The sequence below is a fragment of the Artemia sp. Qi Xiang Cuo genome, chromosome 9, assembly GCF_049724085.1.
Source record: "Artemia sp. Qi Xiang Cuo chromosome 9, ASM4972408v1, whole genome shotgun sequence".
In the NCBI taxonomy this organism is placed as follows: domain Eukaryota; kingdom Metazoa; phylum Arthropoda; class Branchiopoda; order Anostraca; family Artemiidae; genus Artemia; species Artemia sp. Qi Xiang Cuo.
The window spans coordinates 61,925,712-61,941,547 of NC_142802.1; the positions used below are offsets into that span (position 1 = coordinate 61,925,712).

General features: G+C 35.0%; 1 protein-coding gene across 1 annotated transcript in view; it reads left to right on the forward strand.

The window, feature by feature from the left end:
• LOC148948909 (O-glucosyltransferase rumi homolog) overlaps nucleotides 1–15,836 on the forward strand; it is a 242,818-nt gene that overhangs the window by 40,554 nt on the left and 186,428 nt on the right. Inside the window, exons 3-4 of the mRNA XM_089094136.1 lie at nucleotides 3,602–3,770; nucleotides 11,787–11,988. Of these exons, the coding sequence (XP_088950262.1) occupies nucleotides 3,602–3,770; nucleotides 11,787–11,988 (371 nt within the window). The remainder of the gene's footprint in view (nucleotides 1–3,601; nucleotides 3,771–11,786; nucleotides 11,989–15,836) is intronic.

Here is a 15,836-nt window from a genome sequence, read left to right on the forward strand (position 1 = left end):
TTTTTAGGACCTCTCAGAAATTCTTTCTTACTTTTGACGATCTTTATGTTAGGAAAAAATTCAATCGTTGGACACGACAAACCTTTGGTTCTCTTCAGCTGTGTGCAATTTTTCGTCGTTGGTACACCAATGTAAGAGTCAAAACTACCACTGCCTGGCCTAAATCTCTTCTAACATAATCTACGTAAGATTCTTTCACCTTAGAGTATGTGGATACGGTAGTCTACGGTATTTTGTGTACTAGCCAGCCATCGTCGTAAAACTCTCTGGGAGGTTGGTAATGTCACTGGACCATCATCGAGTTCCTTAATTTTCATCCGTACGTTTGTCAGAGAGGCTTAGTCAGCTGTCCTCATCACCTCAAACGAACTAAAGAGCGATGGTGGAAAACTACAGAGCATGAACGACAGAACCTCGTTCAAGTCAAAACAACTGGTGCTAGCCACTGTGGCTAGACGTTAGAATATTAGAGCTGGTTCGACTATTTCTACCTCGATATCTGTCACCAAAGGTGACTTCTCAGCCATAGTTACAGCTTTTTCCTTTCTTCTGAAAACATATTTGTCAATTTCTTTCACTTCTACACCCTTCAGAGTCTTTGGAATCGTCTACGTGTACAGATGAGGATGTGCGGACACCAGTAACCACGTTTTACAGCTGTGAATCGTGCCTGAGGGGCTCTAGGAGTTCAATTTATCAAACTATCTTTTCTATGTCCACCAGATCTCTAGTTCTCCTCAAAGATATCGCTTCCACGTGATTTTCAGTAGTCAAATCGGCAAGGCCAGTCAGGTTCTGCGTGAGTTCCTTAACGAGAACCAAAGTAAGCATAGCAGATATCAAAATTGTCTGCTGCAATTCAGTCATGCCTTTACCTTTTGTCAGAACGCCACTCATTTTCATGCTTCTCATTAATGTTTGTCCGATAAACCAAATTAGGAGAAAGTGCCACCCAGTAGTTGTCAGTTCTCCCGGATGAAGATGTATTCCTGTAGCATTCTGTACTGTTCTGGGTCGTCTTTCCTTACCTGAAAAATCAACTACACGAATAGCCAAGTAGACTTCGTGTAAAGATTATGGCCGAAAGCAGAAAGTAAGGAAGCATTTCTAACAAAGACTGTAGATAAAGCTCAAAATTGCTACTTCGATCATCTATCTGGTTCTTTCTCAAGATTCCTAGTAGGTCTAGATACTTAAACCAAAGACGGGAAGTTCTGAACTCGGATAATCGTTCTTTTACTCAATGAACTATTTCATGGATAAACTCTGCTGTTTCCGACACCTGCGCTTCGTCGAAGGTATCTCCTTCAAGGAGCAAATCGTACGCCTGGTTTGCCTTATTAAGGGGTTCTGGTAGCAAGTCATTGCCGTCACACACTCTGCTATTCAGTTCCGATTATAAAAGGTTGGCATAAAGGGCTACCTCCAATAGACCATGGCCTCGCACAGCACGAGAGATAGATTTGCCTTGTAACGTACTTCGCCCAATGGCAGGCACGTATACTTGACCTATGATTTCCAAAAATCCCGAGTCAGTCATAAGGAAGGCAGTGACTCCTAGGAAACTCATGCGCGTGTGAAATCTGCCTAGGACAACAATAGCATTTCTTAAAGCACTTGTGGCAGGCTCTGCATCGACGATACACTTTGCCTTCGAGTAAAACGGTTGGTCAAAGGTAATGACAAGAGTTTTTTCCAGCTCGGCTAGTGCGCTCGTTAGCTTTATTCCTTTGTCTTTTTTTCGGAAGTAAATAAAATGACACAAAACTTATTTAGCCTTGAACCCAGTCGTGTAGCAAGTACTATGGTAGATGGCCCCACTGAATATTTCAGCTAAAGAATGGTACTAAGGAATGGAAACCGCAAACTGGAGGGGGGGGGGAAGAGAATTCTAGAATGCTAGTTTGAAATTAAACTGTTCGAGACACGTATTTTAAGGTGCCATTCCTAGCCTCATAGGAAATGGTGAATGGACCAAAACTGATTAAAATAACCAGTTCAAATTGGCTCAATTTTCATAACCCTATTAGGTAAAATGAGGTACTTGACTACGTAAAATCGGGTTTTTAACTTCATTTGCGAATTCACAGCCATCCATTTCATAGGAAACGATCAAAAATAGGACAACCTCTTAATTTCGAATTCTAACCCCCTCCCCGTCCTTTAAGGGTGGAAATAGGCATAATCGTATTGAAAAATGGAAACCTGAATTTAGATTTGGAGTCAGCATATTTTATTTGATAGGAAACGACTATTTAAACTCCAAAATATTTATAAACACAAAAATTGATTTCCCCCCTCATTTTCCCCCTTCAAGGGCAAATTTGGGACACCTGTGCAAGAAGGATACGAATGGATTTTTTTTACAATCAAGCTGATACTTATCAGTGTAAAAAAAATCTCATGCAATTGCCCTGAGATTTGACCGTTTTTTTCCGTATCTTTCCTCCACTATAATAGAAGAGCTATAGTGAAGATCCTATCCTCGTATGGTATACTAGATAAATACATTAAATTGATTAATGCTATTTGTGAGAATAACATTGATGTGCTTATGGTAGGAAATTAGGTTAGTAGTTGGTTTCGTTTTAAATCAGGAGTTAAGCAGGGTTGCGTCCCATCCTCATTTGTATGGATCATTTTGATGGACTATCTCCAAAGGAGCACAGCAAAGGTAATGAAAGAACACGAAACAAATTTGGAAAGTAAAACTCTGCTAGACTTAGATTATGCTGATAATTTAAGGATCCGAGATGAAAATATTAGCAAAATCAATGAACTTTTAGGGGTTTGTAATTTCCTGGTTTTGAAGACTGGGCGCTCCGAAGAAAGGAGGAGAATTTGCTATTTGTTTTCCATAGAAATTGCCGATGTAGTTTTTGGGCACCCGACCGATTGGCCGTATTTCAAACAATAAGCTCTACGAAAAATGTGGTTTAATCCCCCTTTCTAGGGCTGTATTGAGAAAAAGATCGAGAGGGCTCGGACACATTCTACGGATTAAGGATGAGAGATTGCCAAAGATCGTCATTGTCGGTCAACTGTATAGGGCCAAAAGAAAAAATGGTCGTCTCCGAATGGTGTTGGAGGATGTAAGGAAAGATTTAAAGGGAATGGGAACTTCCTGAGAGGGTTTAAAGAGGGAGGCTTTGAATAGATTGGGATGTAGGAACAGCTTGCGTAGCTGTGTTGGCCTCAGGCGGCTTGGTGCTGCAGTGAGTTGTTAGTAATAGTTGCAGTAGTATTTTAGTAATTTTTCTTTGTGCTCTCATTATTCTTGCTTTTTTAATAATATATTATCAGTTTTGACAGTAAATTTTGGATAATTTGGGCTGCTGTATTAAAGTAGACGTGCCACCAAGCCTGGCTAAGAGATTAAAATCGTCATAGTCAATTTAGGCTGGTAGTATCTCTCTGATGGGCTCCAACTGATGAAGTATTATTAATTTTTTTTTTCTAATAGAATGTTCTTTTGCCTCTTGCCCTGTCAGCCATTTGATTTGTAAAACTGATTTTGTATCATCTTTATTAAAAGAAAAGAAGCTTTATTTTAGTTTTCTTTGCCTGTACTTCGAGATTAATGCCGCCTTTGTATTTTCAGGTAAAAATAATAGATGGTCACATTATTTGGAAGAAATAGAAAGGGCGAAAGTTGCATATGAACCTTGCCAGTCATCAAACTGTTCTTGCCACACAGCCCTTATTGAGAAAGATTTGCTGCTATTCAAAGATGGCATCATGGAGGACCTGATAAACCGGGCTAGATCGAAGTAAATGTTACTGCTTACAATGATGCCCCCCCCCCCCGTTTCTGTTTATTTCCCAGTGTTGAAAGGTTTTTCATTTATTTTTTTAAGGGATGAGCTATGAGGGAGGAGGGGTTGAAGACATTTTAAACATATGTGTATACTGAAAATAAACTGGCTTTTTGTGGACAATTGAGGTGTTTTACTTGCAGCAATTGTTTCCAAGGTGATAAGCAGTAAAAACATTGGTTTACTATAAAACTTTGAACTGAAATCTTAATGAAAAAGGGAATTGAAATCTTAATGAAAAAGACCTCTGTATACAGTTTTGCAGTTTTTCTAATACCTGGTGCTAAATTAAGAAAAAGAACGTGGGGGGAAAATCAGCAAAAAGAGAGCTAAAAACACGAGACAGCATGAAGCTTATGAAAGTATGGGTTTCCTTTGAAACTGTAGTTGTCTCTGAGAATCATTAAATTGTCAACGTTTGAATTTTTACGAACGGACAACGTTGTTAAATTTAAGTAATTAGTTTGCTTACTTATTTTTATAGTTCAACGTGGCAAAACTGGCGGGTGCTTAAATTGACCTAAAGCGGAAAAGGGCAAAAATGTGCTTATTTTGTCATTGGTACTTTAATAGTAATTACTGACACTGACGGGGGGATAAATTAACCATTGGTACTTTAATAGTAAAGAAAAGCATATATTTATAATATATATAATGTATATATATATATATATATATATATATATATATATATATATATATATATATATATATATATATATATATATATATATATATATATATATATATATATATATATATATATATATATATATATATATATATATATATATATATATATATATATATATATATATATATATATATATATATATATATATATATATATATATTACCGTGAATTCCCAAAATCTGTTGAATGTCAACATTCACGGGTGAATGTCAATAAAAACATGGTAGGTTGGTGTATGTCCGAAATGTTTGTTAAATATTTTTATTTCTGACTTTCACGGGAGAATATCGACATTCACCTTGCACTAATGGTGAATATTGAGCATTTCTGAGATTTATATTTTCTTTTCCGTAATTCAGTCCCGAAATATCTTTCGCTGCTCTTTCTGGGAGGAATGGCTAAGAATGTAAAAAACACAGTACATTATTAATGGGAAAAGAAAACAAAAGTAATAACAAATTTGACATAGCGCAAATTTCGGATATGACTTGATTACTGAATTTTCTACCATTATCTGACTGCAATATCTTATTTGTTGCAACAACTTGGTGGCAACAAATAGTGGCAACTATTTGTTGCCACTTTTAATTGCATAAAAGGCTCTTGTTTTTACAACTGTATTTGTTTGATGAACCCTTCCTTTTGCAGTGACAGCGTTTATAGCTATGCCCACCGCTTCTCGAATTAGCTACAGCTGCTTCTCTCAGCAGAATTTTTTGAGAATCAATCTTATCCATAGAAAGTAACTTTTCTTTACAAATTACAAACTGATGACGTCTGTAAAGCTGCTTGAGGGTACCATTTTCATTTGCAAGTTTATAGAAGTCAGAGCCTTTCATTCCAAAAACAACTGCTTACACATTTTGGTTATCTAATTAGAGATAAGGATTGGGTTTTAAGAATTTGATTTTTTTTTCCCCTGTCTTTTGGATATTCACCAGAGCATATCTGTGATGGTTCTAGGCGTTTACCCACCGGCGATTACCCCCTCGGGAAATACACCTCCGCGGAAAATACCTTCCCGTGGAGAATCCCCCCCCCTCCCTTGGAAAATAAGGCTTTCCAAATTTGAGAATTTTATTTGAGTTTATTTTTTTAATTTCTGTAGGGGGAAGGAAATTTGGTACTTGCGTATTATGCGCCACTTACTCAAGTTTATGCTGCGTAAAATTCGAGAAAACCCGGGTTTCTTCGGGTTTTTTTTTTCAGCTTAGCGCGAGACAAGACAAAGACAAGTGACAGAATATATGGGAAATATATAATTTGGGCTATATATTTGCACATAAGGGGGGGGGGGGTAAAAGTATTTGGACAGTTTGAAGTCCGAAAACAATTCTGTCTAGGTATATGGCCACTAAAAAATTACAGAAGAATAGCGTGTAATGTTTCATTTAAGGATTCTTTCAAGGTGTTAAGTGTTTTTTTTTCAATAACCGTCTTTCCAAGTATTAAGTACAATTATTAGGTTAATGTAGTGTTGAATTTAAGTGTTTTATGATGATCGCTGATCAAAGTTTATGTTATTTTTGCCTTTCATTTTATGTTATTTTACTATGTTCATGGCCGTATATTTGGCTTTAAAATACACTTATCTATCTATCTATCTAATATGCAGAATAATTGTACCAAACACATTTTGCATGCAGACTCGCTATACTTTATCCCCCCCCCCTTCTAATATGCAAATCTATAGCCCAAATTTATTTTTAAAGTAACGAAGAAACTCACAGAAAACCCGGTGTGTTCTCGAATTTTACACATAAACAGCGTAAACTTGAGTGATTGTCTATAGTTATCGAATATTGTTAAATTTAATCTAAAAGTTCTTGTAACAATGAAATTGGGGAACTGATCCGCGTCTTCTTCTTCTTCTCTCCTTGTTTGAATTAGTACTATCATCCAAAAAGTTGCATTTCTAGATGGCGATATTTGTTTATTTGACCTCAATGCATAGATCCAAGACGAGATCAACGCATCTTGGAACTGTCTAGTCCTGTAGTAGCGCAGTGTTTTTGATCTGAGTTTGATAATACGGGATCTAGATTTCGAACTCAACTGCAGCAGCACATTGCAGGGCTCAGAATTCGATTCCAGCATTGAGATTATGGGAAATCTTCTCCATACTAATTCAAACAAGGAGAGAAGAAGAAAAAGACTCAGTTCCCCAATTTCATTGTTACAAGAACTTTTAGATTAAATTAAACAATATTCGATAACTGAAGACAATTACTTCATTTTTCGTTAATGAAAAATCTTCTTCTTCTTCTCTCCTTGTATGAATTAATATGGAGAAGCTTTCCCATAATCTCAATACCGGAACTGAATTCTGAGCCCTGCAATATGCTGCTGCAGTTGGCTTTGAACTCTGGATCCCGTATTACCAAACTGAGATCCAACACACTGCGTAACTCCAGGACTAAAGGGATACAAAGTGAATTGATCTCGTCTTGGGACTATTGAAATTTTGGGATTTTTAGATGGCGCTGAAACAGTCCCCAAAACAGACGTCACTAATCATAAACTTTTCTACAATTTTTAATTAGGACTGACAGCAGTGGCGTAATTTCGTCAAATCCTGGGGTAAAGTCGTAGCCAATTTTCCTAAATTAAGTGAAAATGGCAGCAAAACTGAAAAATGAGCCATATAGTACCATAAAGGTAACGATATACTAAAAAAAACAGACCTGTTTCTGTGGATGCTTGAATTATGTAGGCTTATCTTAGTTTTGACAAGGTTTTTGAAGAAACTAAATTTCAGTTGTGTGGGTGGGGGGCAAACTGGGATCGGGGGAGGGCAAACCATGGTGTAGGAGAGCCACTTGCCCCCTGCCCCATTGCAAATTACGCCCCTGACTGACAGTTTCAATTGAGAAAACAGAATATAATGAAACTATTTTACAGTTTAATGTAAAAAAGTGGTGTTCGGAAAACTTGTGCAGAGAGATTAATCTTATTAAAAGAAATAATTCACATAGTTTCGGCAAGTTTTATTGGAATGTTTGATTTTGTGTTTTAAATGTATTTTATTTCTTCTCAAAACCGTGATCAAAATGCAAATTTATAGCAGCCTAAATTTTATATAAATATAAAATTTATAACGAATAACAGCCTATAAAGAGGCTGTTATTCTTAATTACGATCTCGTTCATTTGCTTTTACTAGCTTTGAAACTTTTGTTAGCTCAACTGAAACTTATCTGAAACTGACTCAGCTGACATCTCAACTGAAACTTATGAAAATATAAACTTCACTAATATGAGGCTAACGATGAAAAGACAAGATTGATTATCTTGTCTTTTCGAAGCAGTTTGTTTTAGACTTGGCACCTTCAAAGTTTTTCTCAACTGAATGAGCAGGGCGGGGGAGGGGGTAACCAGCGAGCACAAAGAGCCACATTCTCGAGCGCTTGGTGGTGTTTCGACTCATGTCTCCGTATCATCAATCAATCATTTTTTCGTTGTAACACACTATTACCAACATGAAATGGTTATTTGTCTCAAGAAGCTTGGTTGTAGGCCTCGTAGGTTGTAGGCCTGGTTGTAGGCCTTGCAATACAGTAATAAAACACCAAAAAATCATAAGCAAGACACTAAATCAAGAAATACATGTAAAATAAAGAAAAAAAAAACAGAATATACCCTAGAATACAGTAAAAAACATTTAAAACAGCAAGTAGTAATATTAACTATAGTGATCCAAAGAAAGTAAAGGAACAGAAAATACCAAGTTGGAATTAAAATATGAAAAAAAAAAAAAACAAGACGACGGGTTTAAAAGTTAGGAAGATTCCTGAAAATAGATCTAAAAGAAAAGGAGAGAGATGGATCTGTTGGGATGGAATTCCAAAGGTATATCGACTGCAAAATAGGAATTTTTGGGCGGCCATCGATGAATGTTTAGGTATAATAAACTTCCGTGAAGAATAACGTAGCCTAGTAATTCTTGTATTTTATTCTTCCCTATCATTTGCCTGCAGTTTTGTAAATTTTAATGAATTGGCCCTCCCCACCAAAAAAAAAAAAAAAAAAAAAAAAAAAATTGTGCATAAATTTCTTGGCTGAACATATTATCTTTCAGAAGTCAATAGTGTGTGCATTTGGTATTCAGAACGCGGTATGTTACGCGGTATAATTTTAAAGGATTTTGGAAAAAATGAAGTTATGTTTCGCTTGTTAAGTTTTATTAAGATTATATTTCTTGCAAAAGCATTGTTTTTTACTATCCACCCAGAATGCGACAAAACAATTTGGATCATAAAAGATCCAATTTCGAGAAAAAAAGAAGTGTCGCATTTAGGAAAAAATATAAATTATCTTGTTTTAAATTTTAAGTATCTCAACGAGAGTTAGAACATAAGGTAGGTTAATTTTCAAGACTTAAATTTGTTAACGTAGCATGTCAATAAGCGTGCGTGTCAACATAGCTCGACATACTAATTCATACTAACACATTGGAAAATGTAGATCGGACGAAACTATAGAGAAGTAACTCTGGAGGAAGAAAGAGAATAAAGACGAACAAGCTATTTAGTGAATGGACTTTAAAACAACGATAATTAGCGCATAAGGAAGATGAACTTCAGTAGAAAATTTTTATCTTTTGAAAAAATAGCCACGTCAAACACAAGACAAAATGGCAAAACAGCCATCTAAACTGTTGCTTAGTGGGGATCGTAGGTGGCACTAAACTGCACTGTACATGATATGCAAAACATGCAAAAAAAGAGACAAACTTGAAAAGAGACTATGTCTCTGAAGTCAAATATTGTCTCTCAAAAGACCCTTTATATGCGAAAAGATATATATATATATATATATATATATATATATATATATATATATATATATATATATATATATATATATATATATATATATATATATATATATATATATATATATATATATATATATATATATATATATATATATATATGGCAAAACAGCCATCTAAACTGTTGCATAGTGGGGATTGTAGATGGCACTAAACTGCACTGTACATGATATGCAAAACATGTAAAAAAAGAGACAAACTTGAAAAGAGACTATGTCTCTGAAGTTAAATATTTTCTTTCAAAAGGCCCTTTATATGCGAAAAAAGATATATATATATATATATATATATATATATATATAAATTCTAGATATTTAAAAATATTTTTTGGACCAAATGATATAGAAGAAAATGGGCTGAAATAGCCAATAGAACTTTTTTTGTTTAAGGAATGGGATTGACATCAATCTTTTCCAGAAAGCATCACATAATCCCTTTTAAATTACTGCGGTATGAATGTGAAAGATAAGTGTTTATTGCTACTTTTTTGTATCACATAAAACTCTAGAGAACAACGAGAATCAAACGAAACCAACAATCTAGAAATAAACTCTGGAGTAACCGGAAAATCAAATAAGAAGTCGAGAAACAGAAAATAAAAATACTTAAAAAAAAGTAACAAGGATATCGAAATCAAAAATTTTGCTCTTCGGGATCATCCTAGGCCTGTTTGGATTTTAAAATCATGATCTATAGATTTCTCGTTAGGCTGCTACAAAAATATGAAGTTTTTAGGGTAGTATCACATTTTGGTCAGTGTTGCCTCACTGACCCGTTAAAATAAATAAACAAAATTAAGTAGTTAAATTTTAATCCTTAAAACTCAAACATTATAAATTTGTTGATTGACTAAGACATACATTATTTCGTTAGATATATAATCTTAAATTGGTAGATCATCCCTTAAAACTATTCAAGTTCTAACGAATACATACTTCAATTCGTTGTCTCCTACGTTATTTTGTTCTCGAGATGTTTTGAAGTTGCAGAATGCTTTCTACGTTATTTTGTTCTCGAGATGATTTGAAGTTGCAGAATGCTTTTTTTTGTCCTCTTTTCTTCCTTATACAGTTTTTACAGTTATTTGTTTTCGCATCTCCGATGCCTTGAAAAGTATTCCGTATGAGCTTCCAGTCTGTACTGACAGAAAAGAACACACTATTTCCTGTGCTACTAATCCCTTGTTAAATGTAATTTGTGTCACGTAACGCCTTTTGGATTTCTGGTGCCGAATTCCGTTTCTGGTGTCGAACTCTTCTGGTTGACTGACAGAATTTGTGTTTTGCTTGATAATAGCCATTCAGATGCGGGGCTATGGATTAGCTGGCCTTAAATGTCTATCCTATTTATCCCCCCTTTTCACTCCTCCTTCTGAATATTAGCCTGCATTTATATTTAGCATTTTTTTTGGCAGATATATAATTTTATTTTTAAATATCCGTAATTTGGCAATAATAGTTACACTGATATTTACGACAGGCTGTTATTTTCTGCAGTAAACTAATTGTTTACAAAGCTATTATTTTCTATATTTTATATAGTTCTTACTATATTTACTATTGTAAACTATATTTATTATATATACAGTTATATTTTGTATGTAATGATGTCTGTATAATACTTTTAATTATCTAACAATTATTTTTATAAGCGACTATGTTACTTGGTTCTTGAGATATTTTCAAGTTTAAGATTTTTGTTTTTTTCCAAAACGGGGCATATTTTCTGTTATTATTTATACAGTATTTATGGTACTTTGTATTCGTGTCTAGGGTACCTTAAGAAATATTCCATATAAGCAACTTGTCCTTACTGACAAAAGAAAAAAATATTTCCAGTGCCACCCCTCTTTTGTTAAATGTATGTTTAGCGTGTGTTTGTATTTTGGTTAGTGATAGCCATTCAGATGCAGGGCTATGGATTAGCTGGCCTGAAGTTCAAATGCTGTTTAACCCCTTTTTTGACCCCTTCTTCTGGATATGCGCCCAAGGCCGTACCCAGGGAGGGGGGGTTAGGGGGCTTAAACCCCCCCCCCCCCCCCTGAAATGTTTGTTTGACTCGTAAAAAACGTAAAAAAATGGATATAAACATTTTTCATGCGTTTTTTGAGTTTTTTTTGTGTAGCCCCCTCCCCCTAAAATTAAAATCTTTGAGTACCCCTCCCCCCCCAAAAAAAAAAATCCTGGGTACGACCTTGTATTAGCCCACATTCCCATTTGGTAACTTTTTTGGGCAAACATTATTTTTAGATATTCGTAATTTGGCAATAATAGTACCCCTGATATATATGAAATGCTGTTATTTTCTGCAGAGAACTAATCATTTATATATTTGTTATTTACTATATTTTATGTATGCCATTATGTACTATACTTACCATAAATACAGTTATATTTACTATATTTTATACTTTATAACTATTCGATAATTATTTTTATTTACAGAGGTGTCCTCTATCAAATCCTTAATGGAAAAGTATACCGTGAAGAAGAGTGTATGTTCCCTTTTCGATGTTCAGGAATTGAGCACTTTTTGTTTAAGATTTCTGCTGAATTGCCCGACACTGAATTTGTCGTGAATACTAGAGATTGGCCTCAGGTCCCCAATTACAGGAGGGATATTCTCCCGGTTTTTTCGTTTAGCAAGGTAAAAACCAACATTTTTAAATTTGGAACTGAATAAATTCCGTTTGGAATTGAATAATTTCTCAACTGAATAAATTCAGATAAGACTAATCAGAAACATTACATTGCTTAAAATGTATGTGGAATTATTGTAACCAAATGGCTGTGAAAATTATGTGCGAGTCTAAAATCTGTCTTTTTTAGAAAGACTGAAGAATATTCAACAATGGCTTTAGGCCGAGGCTGGCATGCAAGCAGGGGGGCGGGGCTGAGAATGAAACTCTGTCGTTGCTATAAATCTCGGCTTGATACGAGTTGTCTTAGAGCAATAATTAGAACAACAGGGATTTTTTTTTTTTTTTTTTTTTTTACAAGACAGTGGACCGTAACCTTTAAATAAATATTTCAACCCTATATCCAAGGGCCGTCCTCAGCAAAACAAACCAATAAAAAAAATATAAAAGAAAGTGAATTCGATCATTAAAACTGAAAAAGTTTTTTTTTTAATTTTCAAAACAGCCCTAATATCATTACTTCAAGGAAGTTCAACCAGGACTGGTACACCAACCGACGTGGAAGAAAGAACAATTCATTCAAATGAAATAAAAATACTTACAGGCAAGCTTTTAAAGCTGATCTCGCCTTCTTGGCAACCAGCCTGGATGGTCTATTCGTAACAGGTTGAGTTGAATTATTTACTGGTTTTTAATATAATTAGTTAAATCATTTCTAATTAATTTCAGGTATAGGGCATTAAGCGAATATTCCCCCAAATCTCTATTTAAAGAAATATTACTGTTTATTTTGATTTTAATTTCAATTGCCTCTCGAACAACCTGTTTTATGCCTAAATCATTGCTAATCAGATAAGTTTCTTCAAATAGGATTTTATGGCTAGGGTTATCATAGATATGACTGCTTAAAGCAGAATCAAAAGAAATATTTTTTACTATTAGAATTTAAAGCTTTAGTTATGTCGTCTTTGTGTTGTTGTAGGCGTTTTTATAAATTTTGGTGGGTTCTACCAACATAAAAATGGCCACAGTCCCATGGTATTTGATAAACCCCTCTTTGGTGAGTAACTGGAGCTATATCTTTACCAGAGTTTAGGAAATTCATGATTTTAAAATTGTTTGTAAATACGACATAAAAATTATTTTGTCGGAAAACTTTTTTTAAACTTGTAGTGACTTTTGGAATGTATGGAAGGTAAATTATATTTGAGGGCTTGGAGGGAACTTCACATTGTAAAAGACCCCTGATTTTACGGGAGTGTCTTGCCAATCTTCGGCTAATTGTTATTGTTAATATAGGATATAGGGTCGAAATATTCATTCAAAAGTTGCGTTCCACTGTCTTGTATAAATAATTTCCCTGTTGTTCTGCTTATTGCTTATGATGGAAAGGCAGTGTGGTCTTCGTCGCTATTTAGTTGTCTTAGAATTTCCTGTATATTAAAAAAAAACAACATAAAAACGATCGATTCTTGTTTTTTTCCTGTTATTTTGTAGCTGTTCTTTTTTTTTCTTTTTTCTTTTTTTGTCGATTTTTATCTTCCCTTAAAATAGGGTCAAACTGAAGTGAGTTTCTACCGACATATTCGAAAAAATGAGGTAGATTTGTTAACCTATTTTCCAAAAAATTGTGTTAAAATAGTTGTAGGCACTCGTATGACAGACCTAGGGCTATAATGAGAGAAGGGCTGTAGTGAAAGAGTGGTTAATATTGTAAGGCAATCTTCTACGGACGAAGGATGGCAGATGGCAAAGATTGTGCTTTTAGGACATCCATCCGAGCCAAACGAGAAGCAAGCTGTTGCTTATTGTGATTGAACACCACAGAATCTAAATAGAGGTGTTTCTATAAGAACATGGAAGCAACTGACTTCTCGTTTGTTTCTTCATCTTGAGATTTTTTCTCTCTTTGTTTTTTTCATGGTCGGTCGGCTTTAGATCTTTCATAAACTTTCGTTCCCTACGAAAAATACGATTTTGCTACAAATCTGCAGCTTTAACTCGAATCGGAAGGGCAAGCTACTTGCACAATTGGATTCATTATTTTTGGACCTATCCAATCAACTAGACATTGGTATGATATTGTTTAGACTTTTTCGTAGAGATTGATCTAAGCTTCACTAAAAAAGGAAAAAAATTCGTACTTTCACATGTTTTTCATGCTTATTTAACATAGTTTTTCAATATATACATTTATTACAGCATTGTAAAAGTTTTAACTATCAAATGATAGCTGTGTTACGTTAAAACATGAAAACCGTAGGACTGCACCAAATAAAATAACAATAATTTTGTAGGTTATTGTTGATATTAAAATAATATATAAATATATGTTGTAACCTTAAGTGTCATTCTCACACTAAGATTATTTAATATCTATAAAGAGCAAAGGTGTATACTCTGTTTTCCTAACAAAGTGATTTTCGAAAAATGCGAAAAAAGTGTAAGAATTATTTTCACAAGTTTCGTTATATTTATGATTGTATTACAAAATCACATAGCGAAGAAATTTGACGCTATTAGTGACTAAGTTATATCAACAGTATTTTGGCTTTGTCATCGGACAACATGACAAAGCGTTGGTTCCACACCTTTGTCGTCGTACTTGTGGGACTGTTCTCAGTAAATGGGTGAAAAGTTTTCAAAAGGCAAAGATCGAAATGTTTTCACTGAAAACATTTCGATCTTTGCCTTTTGTAATTCCTATGATTTGGCGAGTCCACTATTGGACAGTTGGACGAATTTCCTGTGATTCGGACAGTATTTTGGCTTTGCCATCGGACAACATGATAAAGCGTTGGTTCCACACATTCGTCGTCGTACTTGTGGGACTGTTCTCACTAAATGGGTGAAAAAATTTCGATCTTTGCCTTTTGTAATTCCTATGATTTGGCGAGTCCGCTATTGGATAGTTGGACGGATTTCCTGTGATTCGAACAGTATTTTGGCCTTGCCATCGGACTACAATACAAAGTGTGGGATCCACACATACGTAGTACTGCATCTCAGTGTCTTCTAACTGGCTGGGCAGAAAGATCGGTGCCTTTTGCAATTTTTATGATTTGGATGGGATCAACGAATCACTCACCTGATTAATATTTTTGTCTTACTGATACGAAATAGCAACTACTACTTCTAACAACTCACCACAGCACCAAGCCGCCTGAGGCCATCGCAGCTTTGCACGCTCCTCCTCCATCCCGATCTATTCAAAGACTCCTTTTTTACACCCTCCCAGAAAGTTCCCATGTTCCTTGAATCTTTCTTTACGACATCCTCCCATCCCAACAACGGACGACCTGCTTTCCGTTTAGCCCTAGACGGTTGACCGAAAAGGACAATCTTAGCTATTGCAATTAAAGCAAAGAGTATATCTCAGTATCTTGACCTGCCATCTGCTAAAAGACCGATCCCTCATAGTGAAGAACCCGTCCCAGGAGCATCACATCCGATCCGTCTGCAACGCCAGAAGAAATCGAGGACGAAACATTAAACCCTCATTAAAAAAAAACAAACTTCCTAATATAATGAGGTTGTTGTAAGGAGCTGCATTCTACTGTCTCAAGGAGATGTCATTGATTTGGTGCGGGACGTGAATTTATCCAACAAACAGGCAGCACTTTTTACTTCTCATGTAAAGGGAGAAATTTATTACAACCATAGTTTTAACTTTTGAAATCGATATAAAGAGTTACGTTTTTTGTTTGTGGCGTAATGACTGACTTGAGTATAGAATATAAAACGGAAGACAAAACAAGACGCCACAAACAAGACGCCACAAAACAAGACGCTACAAACAAAACACAAACAAAAAAACAAACAAATAAAGAGTTAACAAACAAACATTACGCACATT